The 17,655-nt window shown below is 46.0% G+C and overlaps 1 protein-coding gene across 3 annotated transcripts in view; it reads left to right on the forward strand.

Moving 5' to 3' along the window:
• CHST11 (carbohydrate sulfotransferase 11) overlaps positions 1–15,700 on the forward strand; it is a 306,442-nt gene extending 290,742 nt beyond the window's left edge. For all 3 annotated transcript variants that reach the window (XM_009181578.4, XM_003907073.4, XM_031650710.1), the window contains one exon: positions 10,620–15,700. In XM_009181578.4, coding sequence (XP_009179842.1) covers positions 10,620–11,474 — 855 coding nt within the window. In that variant the 3' untranslated portion in view covers positions 11,475–15,700. The remainder of the gene's footprint in view (positions 1–10,619) is intronic.
• Positions 15,701–17,655: the final 1,955 nt, after the last annotated feature.

Here is a 17,655-nt window from a genome sequence, read left to right on the forward strand (position 1 = left end):
ACCATCACCCGGAGCCTCCTACCTCACCTTCAGGGCTCAAAATGCTTTCCAGCCACGGTGCATTTTCCTTCTTCCTTTTGCCTTGGAAAGGAAGGCAAAGCTTCTGCAGAGATTCAGTTGTTGTTCCTTACAGTCAAACAGGTGCTTCCCTAGTGACAAGTTACAGTCCAGAGAAACCAATTTCCCTGACAACGTTAATGTCAGTTAATATGAAATCACTTCTTTCCTAAACCCTTTACATTTTGCAGCAGGTCCAGACCAGATCGTTTCTTTAAAGGCCCAATATTTTTCTCCTTTCTTTGCTAAACTTAAGAGTTTTTGAGCATTATGTAATTCTTAGTGCTTCCTCTAAAATGCACCCAAAGATGTCTGAGACCTGTGGCCTTCTAGACCTTTGACCCCTGGCTCTACTGAATGAAAAGTCTCCTATCTTAAACCTGAGGACCAGGAAGATGAAACTGGCCCAAGATCATATGCCAGTGAATACTCCGGTCCAGGTCTGTGCTTTAGCTTATAGCTCCTGGCATTGGAGCTCCTGAAATAGTGGGGTCTCACCCGGGTAGCCTCAGATTTCCAGGAGCAATTAAATATAACGGATCTCTGGGGTGGGACTCAGGCCTCCGTGTTTAAAGCTCTCCTGTGATCCCAGTGAGCTACGAGGGTTGAGACCCACACCTCTAGTGACCGCCCAGGAGCTGATAACTCCCAGGTGGGTCTCCAGACCCCAGGAGGCTGCACCATGCGGGGTCTCAGAGCACAGGCTGCCGGGACTTGAACCCCAGACCCAGTTCCTAGCTCCCTGAGCTTGAGCAAGTCAGTTTTTCTCCCTGTGCCTCAGTTTCCTCATCCACAAGTTGAAAATACTAATGATACCTACCTCATAGCATGTGAAGATCAACAGTAGCTGGTACATAGTAAGTGCTCAGTATATGGTAGCTGGTATAAACATGTGACCCTTTTTTTTTGCTGTGAATGTGGTGTCTTCAGTGATTCTTCATGACTAGCCCTTTTCATGAGAGTTTAGGAATTCCTCTACCAGAAGGAAATGTCATATAATCAGAGCAAATCAGCTCATGGGGTACTCCTCCCCCTCCCCCAGTTCTGAAACAGACAGATGATGGCAGCGCAACTGAGATGCTGAAAGGGGTTTTGCATGCAGATTTTTAAGTGGAGAAACTGAGGCTAGACCCAAGCTAACAGTTGTTAAAGGCAGATTCAGAAAACCGTCAGTCACTTGGTGCTTCCAAATGTACCTATTTCTCTGGGTCGATTTCCCTGCATGTCCCCCTCACTCTGCCCACCCCGAGACAGTCAAAGGGGGCAACCTCTCTTCTCCCGTTTGGGTGCCTGTGTCTGAGGGAAATTGCAAACGCTGCAGAAATGTTTTAATTTAAGGGAAACCAGCTCTTCCTTTTAAGATGAAACGTAGTAAAATTTTAAAGACTTTTTCAAACAGTCCCTAAATTTGGTACTTAAACTAATTATGGTTGCCTTTTATAAATGTCCAAATTAAAAATAGACATCTAAACGAGAATGCAGGACACAGCCCAGAGCCCGGAGCCATGTTCACGGTTTCCTAGAATCAGCCCTCCTCTGACCTAATTTATACTTTTGAGAGATCAAAGCGAGATGAAGGGAGTTGGAGGCTGGGGCTGGGGGTGGATCTAGGAGTCTCTCGGCAGCAGATGGCAAACCTGGGTTCTGTGTTTTGTAATTAGGTATAGCTGTGAATTGGTGAAAGACGTTAGATTACAGTCATTTCCAAATAGTATAAAACTGTGGTTCTCAAAGTTTGGTGCCCAGTCCAGCAGCATCAGCATCTCCTGGTGTTATATGGATTGAATTGTGTCCCTCCCAAATTCATATGTTGAATTCTCAACACCCAGGACTTCCAAAGGTGATTGTATTTGGAGAGAGGGCTGTTAAATGGGGGACTGAGGAAAAATGAGGACTTTTGAGTGGGGCCCTGATCCAGTCTGACTGGTGTCCTTGTAAGAGGAAGAGACACCTGGAGCACATGCCCGGTGGGGTCGTGGGGGGAGGGGGGAGATTAGGAGGAAGTGACAGGGGGGGGAGAAGGGGGGGAGTGGTGGGAGGGAGCTGGGGAGAGATGGCCGCGTGAGGGGGCAGCAAGCAAGGCACATCTACAGACCAAAGAGAGAAGCCTCAGGGAACACCAGCCCCACCCGGCACCTTAGTCTTTAAGTTCCAGCCTCCAGAACTGTGAAAAAATAAATCTCTGTTGTTTAAGCCACCTGGTCTGTGGTATTTTATTATGGTGGCCCAAACACTTGGGGGGCTTGCTAGAAATGTAGGTTCTCAGGCCTGTCTGACCTACTGAGTCAGAAATTCTGGGAGGAGAACCCAGCAGGCTGCGTTCTAACAAGCCCTCCAGGTAAGAATGTTCACGCAGGCTCGTTTGAGAACCACTGGCATGAAGGATGATTAGTACTCAGGGGTAACCAGCCCAGGAGAGAATGACGCATGGTTGGAGTAGGGTCTGGTCGGCTAAATATAAACTTTCTTTTAGTAGGCTCTGCAGCCTCTGGAAGAGTCCCAATGGGTTGCTTAAATGGGATGGTGTATGTGAAAGTGTTCCTTACATACTGAAGCTTTCTGTTGACCTTAGGTGGAAGTGAATCGTGGCATTATTCAGTCAGCTGAAGAAAGCAACCCTCTAAATACCCCAACACAGGCAAACTGAATCCAAGAACCTCCCTCCGGCACTGGATTTTCTGAGTCCCTTGAAATCCTGTGCATGTTCCTCTCCAAACAACTGGAATGTTTCTCTTTTCTGATAACTAGAGCAAGAAGATTTTATCATATTTCCCCTTTTGTCCTTGCTGCTAGGAGCCCACAACCAATTGACATTCTAAATCCCAGCCCTCATAGAATATGTGTTTTCTATTTTTATTTCATACTGCACATATGTCCTTTGTTATGGTCTCTTCAAAACCTTTTGAGAAAGCAAACAAGAAGAGGGGAGAGAAAGGGAGTGTAGGAAGAAAGACATGGAGCTCACAGTTCAGATAATTGTCAGATCAACAAGTCCTTTCTTTGTAAAACTGATCAAACTTGGTTGGAAAAATTGGGCATTCTCTTTTACTGATGAGGGAACAGGTTCTTCTTCATTAATGAGTGAGTCTTCTTCACTCTCTTGTCTTCCTGATGTCCCCAGAGCTGTTGGTCCCATTAGTAGTTCCGGAACTGTGCTCAGGGAGCGTGTTAGTGGCTGAGGGGTTACGACAGTTACAAAAGCTCGTCTGAGCCCTGTTGGAGACAGGAGGAGCATGGCAGTGACATGACCAGGTCTGCATTTTTTAACGTTAGAAATCGCTGTTTTCCTGATCACAGTCTCTAACAAGCCGTCGATCCTCTGAATTAATGTGGACATTTCTGGAACACCCCAGAAATCTCTCCTGCCCCATTTTGACACGATAGTAAAGAATTCCTCTCTTCCCTCTGGCCTGTCCAGGGCTGTTCTTAATCCAGGTTTCATAAACCAAGGTTCAAGAAGTCCACAGATAGAACCCCCAGAGGTCTAGAGTTCCATAGAAGAACTTCATTAATGGAGCATTTTTTATTTTAGTGATAATCTTTTGAAAAATGATTATCCATTTCTGGATCATCAGGTCTGCCCCAGATCACCGAGTTCTGCCATGTGAAGTCGTGGTGCCTGTGTTCATTGATGCTCTTGGGGGTTCCATGTAGCTTCATTATTGTCTTGGGCTAATTGGAAATGAGCAGAAAAGGAAAATATATACATGATGAGCTTTTACCAAGTAAAGGTCAAATGAGATTCCAGCATGCTGAGTTTCCTAGTAACTAGGAAGGGGGAAGTGGTTAGGAAACCGAGTCCTCATGCAGCACAGGAGAAGAGGGAAGCTCTACTGCAAACACCCTGACCCACAGCTGTCAGCGAGCGTCTGTGTGGTTTCAGGCAGGGCTTTAGTTCCAGTAAAACAACATCATCCCTCATGTTAATGTTGTGCATTTGAATGTTTATGTTTATTTTGGACTTGTAGTTGTGCACCTGGTTTTATATTTCTGCCCTTTTTTTTTTTTTTTGAGACGGAGTTTCGCTGTGTCACCCAGGCTAGAGTGCAATGGTGCAATCTCAGTTCACTGCAACCTCTGCCTCCCAGGTTCAAGTGATTTTCCCCTGCCTCAGCCTCTCCAGTAGCTGGGAGTACAGGCGTCCACCACCACACCGAGCTAATTTTTGTATTTTTAGTAGAGACGGGGTTTTGCCATGTTGGCCAGGCTGGTCTCGAACTCCTGATCTCAGTTGATCCACTCGTCTCGGCCTCCCTAAATGTTGGGATTACAGGTGTGAGCCACCGTGCCTGGTGTGTGCACATTTTAATACCATTTTATTTTTAATAACTTAAATCACTACTAGTCTGAAAATATTTTTATTTTTCGAGACAAGCGGCTTACTCTGTCACCTGAAATTATTCTAAAATTCAAAAATTAGAAAAACCAATTAAAATGTATTTTTAAAAACATTAATACTAGAGGCCCAGGTGAATTTCCATCTTGGATTTGGGAAGCATTCTCTTGACCCCTTCCGCAGAGTCTTCCTGAGGGGAAACTGTGTGTGCCTTGTCGTGGCAGGTACACCCTTTGCCCCTTAAACTGCTGTGGAGAAGAAGGAAATGGAGGGGAAAGAAACCTCAAATACCAGGTTTTAAAGCCCCACTAAGTTATTTTCCACCTCTGCAACTGAATGTAAAATGATATGCTGGTGTCATTTCCATTTTTCCTGCCTTTGTGGTCCTGAATGCAGTATTAACTGGCATGTTACCTCCCTGGGGATTCAGGTGGCCAGAAAATTGTCTCCAACTGAAAAGAGCTTGGGAGGGGGCGAGGGGGAGATCCCCTTATTTCTCTGCTCATCTTAGTAACTTATTGCCTTCAAAATTGTCCTTAGTGATGCAAATGGCAAATTGATGGACCCCGTTTCCTTTCTAGTCCTTTCATTTCCTTTAGCACAGGTTTTGTTTTGTTTAATGGCATTGTTCAACAGCCCAAGAGGCCCATGAATGCTTCTCTTAGGGTGATGAATACATCAGCTAAGAAGTCATGAATTGCAAAGGTCAGAGTTTTCCTATTCGAAATAAATATTAATTGAATTCAATGACCTAGGGCTGACCTGCAGCAAAATTACAGAGCTGGTGAAATTTGTCTTTGAGATTTCTAGCCAGGAGTTCTTTTCAGATTTCTTTTTTCTTCTTTGATAAAAGAATGCCTACGTATTAACCACCTATTTTGTGCCATACCTTGTCCAAATCCTGTACTAGAGTTGATCTTATTTACTGAATGCTGAAATGTACCTTATTTGCTGTAGTCACCACCCCTGCGAGGTAGGTGGTACGATCCCCATTTTGCGAATAAAGGAACTGAGACTCAGAAGGCTAAGGCTCTTGCCCAAGATCAAGCCCAGATCTTCTTATTTCAAATCTTATCCTCACTCTGCAAGTGCCCTAATACATTGTCCTTATTCTTCTATGTAAAATAGTCTCTTATATGATGTTATCTTCTCTTTAAACTTACAATTTAGTACCAACTTGCTCAAAGTAATCACTCGAATGATCGACCTCCTCTGTTAGGTTCCTGAGGCCATCGTAACAAATTACCACAAACTGAGTGGCTTAAAGCTAAAGAAATGTATTCTCTCACAGTCCTGGAAGCCAGAAGTCTGAAATCAAGCTGCTGGCAGGGCATGCTCTCTGAAGGCTCCAGAGGAATGGATCCTTCCTTGCCTCTTCCCAGCTTCTAGTGGCAGCCGGCAGTCTTTGGCATTTCTTGGCTTGGAGACACATCGTTCTCGTGGATGTGTCAATGCCACATGGAGACAAATGCTGCGTGGAGACACGTGGCATTCTCCCTGCGTGTCTCTGTATCTCTACTTTCTCTTCTTATAGGGACACTACCCATTGGATTATACCCTAATCCAGTATAATCTCATCTTAACTAATTGCATCTGCAAAAACCCTATTTGCATATCAAATCACTTTCCGAGGTTCTGGGTGGACATGAATTTGGGAGGCACATTATTTGTCCCAGTACAGCTCTATGAAAGAACTTTATGATATCGATGAACAATTGGGAAGTTAATTAGTTTATTAATTAATTTATTTATTTTTGAGACAGAGTCTCACTCTGTTGCCCAGACTGGAGTGCACTGCCGCGATCGCAGCTCACTGCAACCTCCGCCTCCTTAACTGAAGGGACCCCCCTTTGGTTATGAAGGGGTGAGGAGTAGGAATCAGGCAGGAAAAGTAGGTTCAAGCAATTCTCCTGCCTCAGCCTCCCGAGTAGCTGGGATCACAGGCACCCGCCACCATGCCTGGCTAATTTTTGTATTTTTAGTAGAGATGGGGTTTCGCCATGTTGGCCAGGTGGTCTCAAACTCCTGACCTCAAGTGATCTGCCCGCTGCGGCCACCCAAAGTGCTGGAATTACAGGCATGAGCCACCGCGCCTGGCCCGGAAATTTCTTTAACTACAGAGGGGTTTTCCTGCTTACAGATCCAGTATCCCTACAGAGATTATTAAGCCATTCATTCATTCACTCAACAAACACTTACGGAGCATCTCCTGTGGGGCTGGCACTTTTGCAAGCACGGGGGTGTACCATTGTGGAAAGACAGAGTTCTTGCTCTGTGGTATCTCTATTTGGTAAGGCAGAGACTTCATGCCAGAACGGTGTGACAAGCATAGATCTGAGTCACACCCCCTGGCTCGCGTCACAGTTCTGCTTCTCTTAGAAGGACTTACCTTGGGCAGTCACTTTGTCTGTCTCAGCCCGTTTCCTCGTTGACAGAATGCAATGCTGAGACCACCACAGCTTTACAAATGTGGGGAGACTCTCCTCAAGGTAATGAACAAGGAGTGCTCCACAAATCGTTTTCCATATTATCATTCATGTGTTGGTGCATCTGACAGATCCTCAGCTATAAAATGGAGATCCTGATAATCTCCGTTATGACTGATTGCATTGAAGAAGTTAGTCAGTGTGAAGCATGAAGAGCGTTACCTGGCTCACAATGAGCACTCACCCAGTCAGTGTTAGGTGTCATCATCATCCTGATATATATTGTGCAGGAGAGAAAATTAGGAAATTCTGCAGCTTGCTTTTGATATTTCTTGGCATATGCCTAGGGTCACTTATACTTGGAGAACTAAAAAATAGCATAACTGGAGATTTGGATTGATGGAGGACCCATGACCACTGGGCATTGAGCCTTTGTGGCAAAATCTCAGCAAGACAAAACAATACAAGAGTCCAGGCACTAAGGAAGAACATTCTGGAAGATTCTCTATGGGACCCAGAAAAGAGTACATGGCCACCAGTTGGCTACCCTGGAAGAAAGTGGGCTCTACCCAACATTAAAGGTGGCCACAACCCCGGCAGTCAGTTAATCTAACTGCCTCTTTCTGCAGGCAAGGCAGGGGCAGCCTAGAGAGGGAGGAAAGGAAGAAATACTACTGATTGTGTATCTACTGTGTTCAAGCCATGGAATACACACCTTATAGTCCTCACACCAGCCTAACAAGGCATGGGAGTGAGGATCTCCATGGCACAGGCAAGGAAACAAAGGCCAAGAAAGGTCCAGGCCCCATATTTGGGTCATAATAACATGGAAACTGGATCCGTGGTTCAGTAACCCAGGGCTCTTTGCACAAATAGATTATTGCTCTGCTCTTTATAGTCAGGATAAATTTGTTGAGTGGTGCCATTTGGTCTGTGAATAACCAGAGGTCAGTAATTTGCCAGTTATTTCCAATTTGGGAAACTCCAGGCTAACCTGGTTTTACCAAGTGGAAACCAAAAATATATATGGTAGCCTTGCTTCTCTGGAACCTGGCTGAGGGTCTCAGCATTATATCCTGACTGGGACCCTTAGCTCTCCTGTTTTTCAGCTCTCCTGTTTCAGTTATTTATTGCTGGGCAACAAATCGCCCCAAAACTTAGTGACTTAACACAGCACTGATATGTCATCTGCTACAGCTCTGTGGGTAGGTAATTGAGCAGGTCTGCTGGTCTCTCCTGGGATCATTCACACCACTTTGGTCAGTGGTGGCTGGCAGTTGGTGCTGGTCTGCAGTGCCCCAGTCTTCATCCTCCAGGAGGCTGGACAGGTCCTTCCATAGCATGACTGTCTCAGGGCAGCGTTCCAACAGCGTGAAGGCTAGGAACTGCAGACCTTCCTAATAGGCTTCAGAACATGTTCATCATTGCTTCTACCACATTCTACTCATCAGAGCAAGTCACAGCCAGCCCCCATTCAAAGAGCTGGAGAAATAGTCTCTATTTCTTGATGGGAGGAGTGTCGATGTCAGATTTCAAAGGGGAATGCACATCAGGGGATACTAACAACTCTTTCCAGATTTCCACCAGTTATTTGTGAGGTTAAAGCAGTGAGAGAATCACCATACTCTTCACACACAGACCTTGCAAAGCGTTAGTACTCTGTCTTGGTTTGCTTCCTCCCTTGAGTATAAAAATTTTTAGTGGCGATGGCATGTTGTAGTTCAGCGTATTTCTGGGAAGATTAAACATAATGTATTTAAATCACCTGTGAAGGTGCCTCCTACAGAGTAACTCCTTAGTCACACTGTCTGCTGTTGTCATGGTGACCATCACCATCCTTTGTCCTGGGGACCATGAGAGGAGATGGACGTGGAACTTAATGCAGGGTGCAATGGCTTCTCCCTGGTGGCTACCATGATGCCCCTCAGGTCCCCAGCAAACTCATCAGTGGCCCTAATTTAGGCCCATCCCAATGGCCCTATGTACCTTTTAATATAAATTGTGCAGACTGAGGTTCAAAGTTGGAGGAGCAGGGGCAGATAATTGGGTTGCACTCAAGTCCTAGGCTCTACTGACTTGGCTGTCCAGGTGATTGGAGGATTTCATGGATATGGCTGCATTCTCAGGGCTCAAAGTCACCCACAGTCTGGCCTGGAGGAGGCAGTGACTCTGGGGCTCTGAGTTCCTGTGAAGCAAGTGGCCACAGGAGTTGAGAAAACCAAGAATGAAGTAGACAGGAGGGTTGTGCTATGAAGCACACTCAGTGTTGTGGGTGTTCAGTAGAGGGAATGATTCTTCCACTAGTGTGGCAGGGAGTGTGTGGGGCCATGAAGAATTGTCAAGTTTGGGGCCAGGCACAGTGGCTCACCCCTGCAGTCCCAGCGCTTTGGGAGACTGAAGCTGGCCGATCACCTGAGGTCAGAAGTTCAAGACCAGCCTGGCCAACATAGTGAAACCCCGTCTCCACTAAAAATATAAAAATTAGCAGGGCATGGTGGTGCATGCCTGTAATCCCAACTACTCGGGAGGCTGAGGCAGGAGAATTGCTTGAACTCTGGAGGCAGAGGTTGCAATGAACTAAGATCACGCCACTGCATTCCAACCTGGGCAACAGAGTGAGACTCTGGAAAAAAAAGAAAAGAAAAGAAAAGAATTGTCAACTTCACACCAGCAGAGATTGAGAAGGGAGAATCCCAGATGTGCCCAGCCTAAGGAATGCTTGTGGCAAAAAGTGAATCATTGGTTTCTCGGGAGCCTCCTTTGGTTATGAAGGGGTGAGGAGTAGGAATCAGGCTGGAAAAGCAGGTTGGCACTGGGCTATGGAGAACCCCAAAAGACCAGTGTATGAATGGGGCCTTGGTTCCTAAGGCAAGGAGGCCACCAGGCTACCAACTCATCTGTGGCTCCAGAGCAACTATTCCATAGCCCTGTGCCCCCAGTTTTTCTATCACTTTCATCACAATTAATATTATTCCATTTATATAAAAGAAGGACCACACTGAACTTTCATGAGTGGTGGAGGAGGTAAGGCAGGAAGCCGACAATAGGGTGCCACCACTCCGTGAAGGTCTCTGAGTCTCTGGGTGCTGGAGATGCAGGCGGTGGCAGAGCAGGGCAGAGTGTCCTCCTGTTTCCTGTTCTAGGTGGACTGTGAGCTCTGGTTTGGACTGGGAATGAATGGCCTTTGGGGAGAAACTGTTGCTCTTCGAATTCAGAGGAACACACATCTTCCCAAGCATTTCCCTTTGCCCTCCATTGAGGCTGATGGCTCTCTGCCCTGGCACCTCCTAGACTATGAGTGATTAAGGTTATGTCTTATGTCTCTTAGCAGTGCTGAGCAGAGTGCTTTATACATCATGAGGTCTGGATCAGTGTGGTGTGTGTGTGTGTGTGTGTGTGTGTGTGTGTGTTTTAGAGACAGGGTCTTGCTCTGTCACCCAAGCTAGAGCACAGTGGCACAGTCATACCTCAATGTGACCTTGAACTCTGGGGCTTAAGTGAGATTCTCCTGCTTCAGCCTCCCAAGTAGTTGGGATGTCAGGTGTACGCCACCATGCCTACCTAATTTTTTAATGTTTTTAGAGATGGGGTCTCACTATGTTGCCCGGGCTGGTCTTGAACTTGTGGCCTCAAGCAATCCTCCTGCCTCAGCTTCCCAGAGTGCTGGGATTTAAAGGCATGAGCCACTGCACCCAGCTTAGATACGTATTTGAATGGGTGGATTTATGATCTACTTGTAGCCAAGTGGAAATGTTTCAGGCAATTACTGAGTTCTTATTCCTCTTGTGTCCCCTCTGCAGCTGGAGCTCTCAAACACTGCTGTCCTGCACCAGATGCGGCGGGACCAGGTGACGGACACGTGCCGAGCCAACAGCGCCACAAGCCGTAAGCGGAGGGTGCTGACCCCCAACGACCTGAAGCACTTGGTGGTGGATGAGGACCACGAGCTCATCTACTGCTACGTGCCCAAGGTGGCCTGCACCAACTGGAAGCGGCTCATGATGGTCCTGACCGGGCGGGGGAAGTACAGCGACCCCATGGAGATCCCGGCCAACGAGGCGCACGTCTCCGCCAACCTGAAGACCCTGAACCAGTATAGCATCCCAGAAATCAACCACCGCTTGAAAAGCTACATGAAGTTCCTGTTTGTCCGGGAGCCCTTCGAGAGGCTGGTGTCCGCCTACCGCAACAAGTTCACCCAGAAGTACAACATCTCCTTCCACAAGCGGTACGGCACCAAGATCATCAAACGCCAGCGGAAGAACGCCACGCAGGAGGCCCTGCGCAAAGGGGACGATGTCAAATTCGAGGAGTTTGTGGCCTATCTCATCGACCCACACACCCAGCGGGAGGAGCCTTTCAACGAACACTGGCAAACCGTCTACTCACTCTGCCACCCCTGCCACATCCACTATGACCTCGTGGGCAAGTACGAGACACTGGAAGAGGATTCTAATTACGTCCTACAGCTGGCAGGAGTGGGCAGCTACCTGAAGTTCCCCACCTATGCAAAGTCTACGAGAACTACTGATGAAATGACCACAGAATTCTTCCAGAACATCAGCTCAGAGCACCAAACGCAGCTGTACGAAGTCTACAAACTCGATTTTTTAATGTTCAATTACTCAGTGCCAAGCTACCTGAAATTGGAATAAAGGGGGTGGGGAGAGGGAGAGAATCATGCTTTTTAATTTAAGATTTTTATTTGTCAAAAGAATTATATGGATATTGGGTTATTTTGTAAATTAATATTTCTTTGGGGATGATGCTGCGAGCAGCATAGCGAGAATTATTTAAAATCCTTCGTAGGGAAGGACAGCTGTCTTTGCAGGGGAAATAGGATGGGTCGTCCTTGTCTGTAGAAGTGAATACTGCAACACTGTCTCAAAGGTTTCCTTGTGTTCTGGTGAATTCCATGAATTGTGCATTCCATAAATTCTAATTAATATTATTTATAGTTATTTAAACATGGTCTCATTATTTCTTTTTGTGGCAGCAAAATTCTGACGTCTTTCCAGAAGAAATCTATCTTTCCTGCTTTGCTTGCTACAGCTCATTTGGGGGCATGAATGTTCTCCTTACTAACCTTTCATGGAGTCATGTGATAACAGCCATTGTCATGTGTACGGATGCCACCATTCTTGAATTTCTGCTAGAAATAAGTAGGTTGCTATTGCACTTAGAGGCATCTTTGCAAGGGAGTCATTCCAAACCAATTCCAATTGACCTGAAAGTCCCTTGCACTAAAGAAATGTTATTTTTTTTTAACCCAAGGAGAAAGTTGATTGTAGCAATTTTTCACCAGAAATAGCAATCTGATACAATAGGCTTTTTTAACAGGAATTTTAAACTGGCAGTGCCAGTCGTGGTGAAGGTGAAGTGGCTGTTGCTTTATATTCGACAAGTGTTTATTGAGCATCTACTATATACTAGGCCCTGAAGATAGAGTGTTGAACAAACCCAATAGTCTTGGCCCTCAAAAAGCTTTAATGTGACATAGAGCATCCAGCTCGACAATTAGCAAACCCCTGATATTCATGGACTTGACATGAGGTTTGGACTATTCATGAGCAACACCAGAGGGTCCATGACCCCTACACATTTTCATTTTTCTATGGCCCAAATTTGAAAACCTCACATTCGGAGCAGGCCACTTTATCTTCATGAGTGATCCCAAGCTCATTGCCCAACAGAAAAGATGCTAAAAAAATGTTTCCTATCATGTGCCTGCTCCAATTGATGGGTAATGTCTGCCTTTAAGCCCCAGAATGGATTCTCCAGGCGCAGTGTGGAAGAGTGCAATGTGATTAGCAATGTCTGCCTTGGGCGAGGAAAGGGAAACACTCCTCAAGTGCCTCCTACTGTCATCTCCATCCAGCCTAGCACCACATCCCCGTTTAGAAGTGTTGTCTTCTACTGCTTGCCACGTACAAGTGTGAAATGCCAAGGTGAAACTCGTACATTTGGGGATTTGCAATGGTTTTTGCCCCTCATGAAGGTCAGAGGTGGACCATTTGTACACATAGGCACATGCACACTCTCCCACATCCTCCAGAGGCTGAAAGACCATCAGCACCTTGGTAACTGCCATGCATGAGCAGCAAAGACAGCCTTCCATGCTGTTAATCCATGCCCCATTTCCTCTGGACGCCTGGAAACTTCATTTCCTGTTCCTTGCTAATTAACATCTAAACACGTTTCTCATTTCCAGCCATTGCTGATGCTTCTCGGTTGAAGTTTGAGCCACATCCCTCTTACAGCTAGTGAATGAGTTGGTAGCAGATACTGTATATAATAATAATAATAGTTTTAATAATAGGGGAGGGTGGGATGGGGTGTGGGTAAGTTTTGCCTTTTGTTTTGTTTTTGATGCAGTATATAGTGAAGGGGTGAGGATATTCTAAACAAACAAAAATTGAATAATTTATTCACAGAAACTATTAAGATTGTATTGTAAAGCTCACAGCAAGCTCAGTGGGCAGCAGCTGCAACATCTCACCAGGGAAATTATTTTCTTTAACATGAGTGAGATGTGGGCCGGAGAAGTTAGCTGGAGCTATTTATAAAACGTTGTGTACCTTCTTCCGAGCTCTCTCCCCTTTGTGAAGGGCACAGCAACTATACCCTTGATGGATGGAGATTTATGCAGTGTGTTTTACCAGGTAGAGTGACAGACCTTGGCTGTCCCTGGAATTGAGAATCTGGACCTTATTTCCAGGCAGGGAACACTGTCCTCAGAAATGGGACTTCTGATAACGAAACAGGTTGTCCAACATTTTCTAATACGTACTCTACAGAACACAGGTTCCAGGAGGCATCAGGTTGGTGTGATGCAAACTAAGGGTTTTGTGGTCAAATATCCTTAAGAAACAAAGTTAAGTCAATTTCCTTTCTGTAGGACTTTTCAGAGCCTTGAATGTGTGCTGTGCATGGTGAATCCCCAAAACTAATCCTTGAGTCTGTAGCATTTCCTGAACATACATGACCAGGATACTTTATTTTGCAGATCACCCCACAGAGCTAGGGTTCCACCAAGTATACTTTGCTTAAGCTGAGTTAGCATATCTGAGGTCGTTGAGGATAAAAACTGCCACCCCAACACCCTTCCATTAAAAAAAAAAATACAAACTAGCACCACAGTCTCCATCTGGTTTATATAGCAAGAGGTACTTTATTAAATGAATTAAGCTTTTACTTAAGTGCAATGGTTCTAATCCTGGATACTGCCATGGACTACGATTCCATCCCTCCCAGAGGGAGTGGAGGAAGTCTTGGGTGGTGTGGACAGAAGAAAGAGAGGAGAGGGCGAGTAGGGTATAGGGCCCAGGGTGGCTCCCTCCTCCTCAAGCTCAAAAGGGTGCTCAGTGGGAACAGATGATCTCTTGATGAGTGTTTCTTCAGTTTCATAGTTTGGAATCGTTCCCTGTGCTTTTTGGGGGATTTTCAATGGAAATTCATGTTGCTTTGCATTTCTATGTCCGTCTTTGATCAGTTATACAAGCCAGCTCACTGTCATGTGAAGATGGCCTTCTTTCATCCGGCTTCTCTCTCTTAAGTGAGAAAGATTGTCCTTCAGGGGACATGACATCAATAGATTTCTGGAATGAGGGACTCTTTCTCCCCGTGTTTTGCTTTGTGTTCACATTTTCTTTTCTAATGGCATTGAAACTTAAAAAAAAATGGATTCAACTGTTTTTTGCAGAATGTAGAAATTCTGTGTCCTTGGTTAAAGAAATCCACTGGTGAAGTGTGCCTGGAAAATGAAAGTTTGTGTTTTTTAAAGAGGAATATTTGAAACTACTTTCTATGCATGCTTAGCTGGAGAAAAGTACAGGCAGGCGTTCAATCTCCCAGCCACTTCTCAAAGGTGCTGCTGTGTTTTAAAGACCAGGTACAGCCAGGGCAGAATTTGCAAGGACATTCCTGCTTACTTTATCCCTTTGGTTCGAAAGCTCTAGATGATTCCCGCAGCTCCTCCAGACCCCGCCTCCCTGCCCTCCCCAGCTGGTCTGGGAAGAAGGTGGTCTGCTGACCTGTAGTGTCTCAGAGGGGACGTTCCTCCTCCTCCCTGTGCACCAGGTGAGCTGCACCCTCCTGCCTATTCAGGATGTGGATGCCACAGGAGAGCAGCGGGCAGTGGAAACTTCAGTTGCACCAGTTCACCTGGTGGCAAAAGCATGAAGCAGAGGGGTCTAATCCTGGCTACTAGAAAGCTCCAGAACAAAGTGTGTGGGTCCCACAAATGCTTGGCTGGTGGGGTCTCGATCAGCGCTGAGATAGAGTTGGCAGAAGAAGCCGAGAGACTCTGCTTGCTTTCCTAGCCAGTCCTCCCCTACATACACACACACATACACACACACACACACAATCTCAGCTGCCCCATTCTGTGCAATCCCAGTGACCAAATCCCTTCCTTGCCCACTTCTATGTCAGCAGGACTGACCACATCACTCCCCCAAGTTCCCACCACCAGCATTTCCTCCAACCTTTTTCCATCACAACCAGTTAGAACCCTACAGGCAGCAAGGCCTTCTAGAATCCGCTTGACCCTTGGCTGATAACAGGCAAATGTCAGTCTGCTATACTTTGTTAGGTCCAGAAGGAGCTGCCCATACTACTTTCTTATGAGCATGCTCAGTATGGCATATGGACATGTAATTTCACATCTTTGTGGAGTGTGATTTTCTTTTTTTACATATTTGTATGCAGTAGAGGGCCTGTTGTAGAAAACGCTCCCTGTATCTTGCTGTACTGTTAAAGAAAGCTGAATTCCACATTGCCAACAAAAGCGTGAAAATGTTCATGAACCTTCCTCCAGGAAAAGCCATTCAAGCCTGATTATTTTTCTAAGTAACTTCAATTAAATTGAAGAAAAAAAGAAGCTGCTTTCTGTGTATGGTTTGTTCATGGCTCATTAACAAAAGACTGTAGGGGTGGGGTGGGCCGTGGACCTTAGCATGCGGGGGGCCCTGCTCATGTGTATCAAAGGATGAACATGCGGGCTCCGTTGGCAGACTCAGCCCTGGTAAAAACCGCCATAGATCCGAATTCTTTCTGTTTATCGGGTGAATGGAAGCTTTTCTTCATTCCATTTTTTCTATAAGCTCTTTGTAGAGTAACGCATTAGAAGGTCCACTGTGATCACACAGTTCCACTACTCTTGTGAAGAGGCCATGAAGGCTGTCAGTAAATGGCTTTGGTGGCAGAGCCAGTATTCAAGCCCAGGCTGATGCGCCTTCAGAACCCCATGTTTTTGGCACTGAACGACATGCCTCTCTAAATGGCCATCCATGGTGCCACTGCTAGGAAGTTGCAAGCCAGGAAGCTGCAAGCCTGCACTTCAAGTCCCAGTTTTTCAATCCACATCCAATCCTGTTCTGATTCCCCACAGAGCTTCTTTTGGCTCTATGGATGAGCATCTTTTAGCTCCTTTTTTTTTTTTTTTGAAACAGAGTCTTGCTCTGTTGCCAGGAGGGAGTGCAGTGGCAAGATCTCAGCTCACTGCAATCTCCACCTCCTGGGTTCAAGCGATTCTCCTCCTTCAGCCCCAGAGTAGCTGGGACTACAGGTGCACGCCACCACGCCCAGCTAAGTTTTGTATTTTTAGTAGAGATGGGGTTTCACCATGTTGGCCAGGATGGTCTCGATCTCTTGACCTCGTGATCCACCCGCCCCGGCCTCCCAAAGTGCTGGGATTACAGGCATGAGCCACTGTGCCCGGCCGTATCTTTTAGCTTTATTGGTAAAAATGATTTCTGTATATTTTTCCAAAGAAGAAATTATACTCAATGTTGTTTCTGTATTTCATTGTATTCTAATTTAATTTTAAGAGACAAGGTCTCACTCTGTCACCCAGGCTAGAGTGCAGTGACACGATCATAACTCACTGCAGCCTTGACCTGGGTGCATGTGATCTCCCGGCACAGCCTCCAAAATACCCAAGGATTATAGGCATGTGCCACCATGCCCGGCTAACTGATTTCTTTAAACATAACATCTAAACATTTTTAACATTAAAATATTGGGTGAGAAAATAGATCCTGTTTTCAACCATGCTAGATACGGTTTCTAATCACCAGCTGGCTTTCCCCACTGGTAGCTAGTGCCCACCCATGGGCATGATACCCAAAAGACCAGGAGCCACTGGCTAACAATACATTTGGCCAAGAATACACTGCTGGTGTCATCACTGTCCTTGCTATGGTCCCATCTGGTTGGGAAATGCGCAGACCACAGAGCTTAGTCATCTTAGATTGATAGAAAACATACATCCTTTTTCATCAGTGAATGGATGTGACTTTGCCATAGCCTGTCTCTGTCTCTTTTGGAACATTGTAAATGTCAGTGGGAAGCAAAGCTAGACAAGGTCATCTCTAGCCTGTTTGCTCCCCTTGGAGTGAGACTGACATGCTTTCTTGCCAGCTAATCGGGAGGTGTTTCTGATGGTGCCCCAGGTGCCCTCTGTCTGACCTGCAGAAGCTGCAGAACCCGAGAAGCCTGTGGCCCAGAACACTGCCCGGGCCAGGTCAGGGTAAGGTTATTATTGTTCCCCCAAGTGGACAAAAATAGGATGAGGCAGAATCATTAGTGTAAGATGTAAAGTACTCTTTCTCGGGAAGAACTCCCTCTTCTCAAGTTACGTCTTTCCTACATTTTTGGATTAGAATACCTTTTCTTTTTTTGTTTTGTTTTGTTTGTTTGTTTGTTTGTTTGTTTTTGAAATGGAGTCTCGCTCTGTGGCCAGGCTGGAGTGCAGTGGCGTGATCTTGGCTCCCTGCAACCTCCACCTCCCAGGTTCAAGTGGTCCTCCTGCCTCAGCCTCCCAAGTAGCTGGGA

This window comes from Papio anubis, chromosome 9 (assembly GCF_008728515.1).
Source record: "Papio anubis isolate 15944 chromosome 9, Panubis1.0, whole genome shotgun sequence".
Lineage (NCBI taxonomy): Eukaryota > Metazoa > Chordata > Mammalia > Primates > Cercopithecidae > Papio > Papio anubis.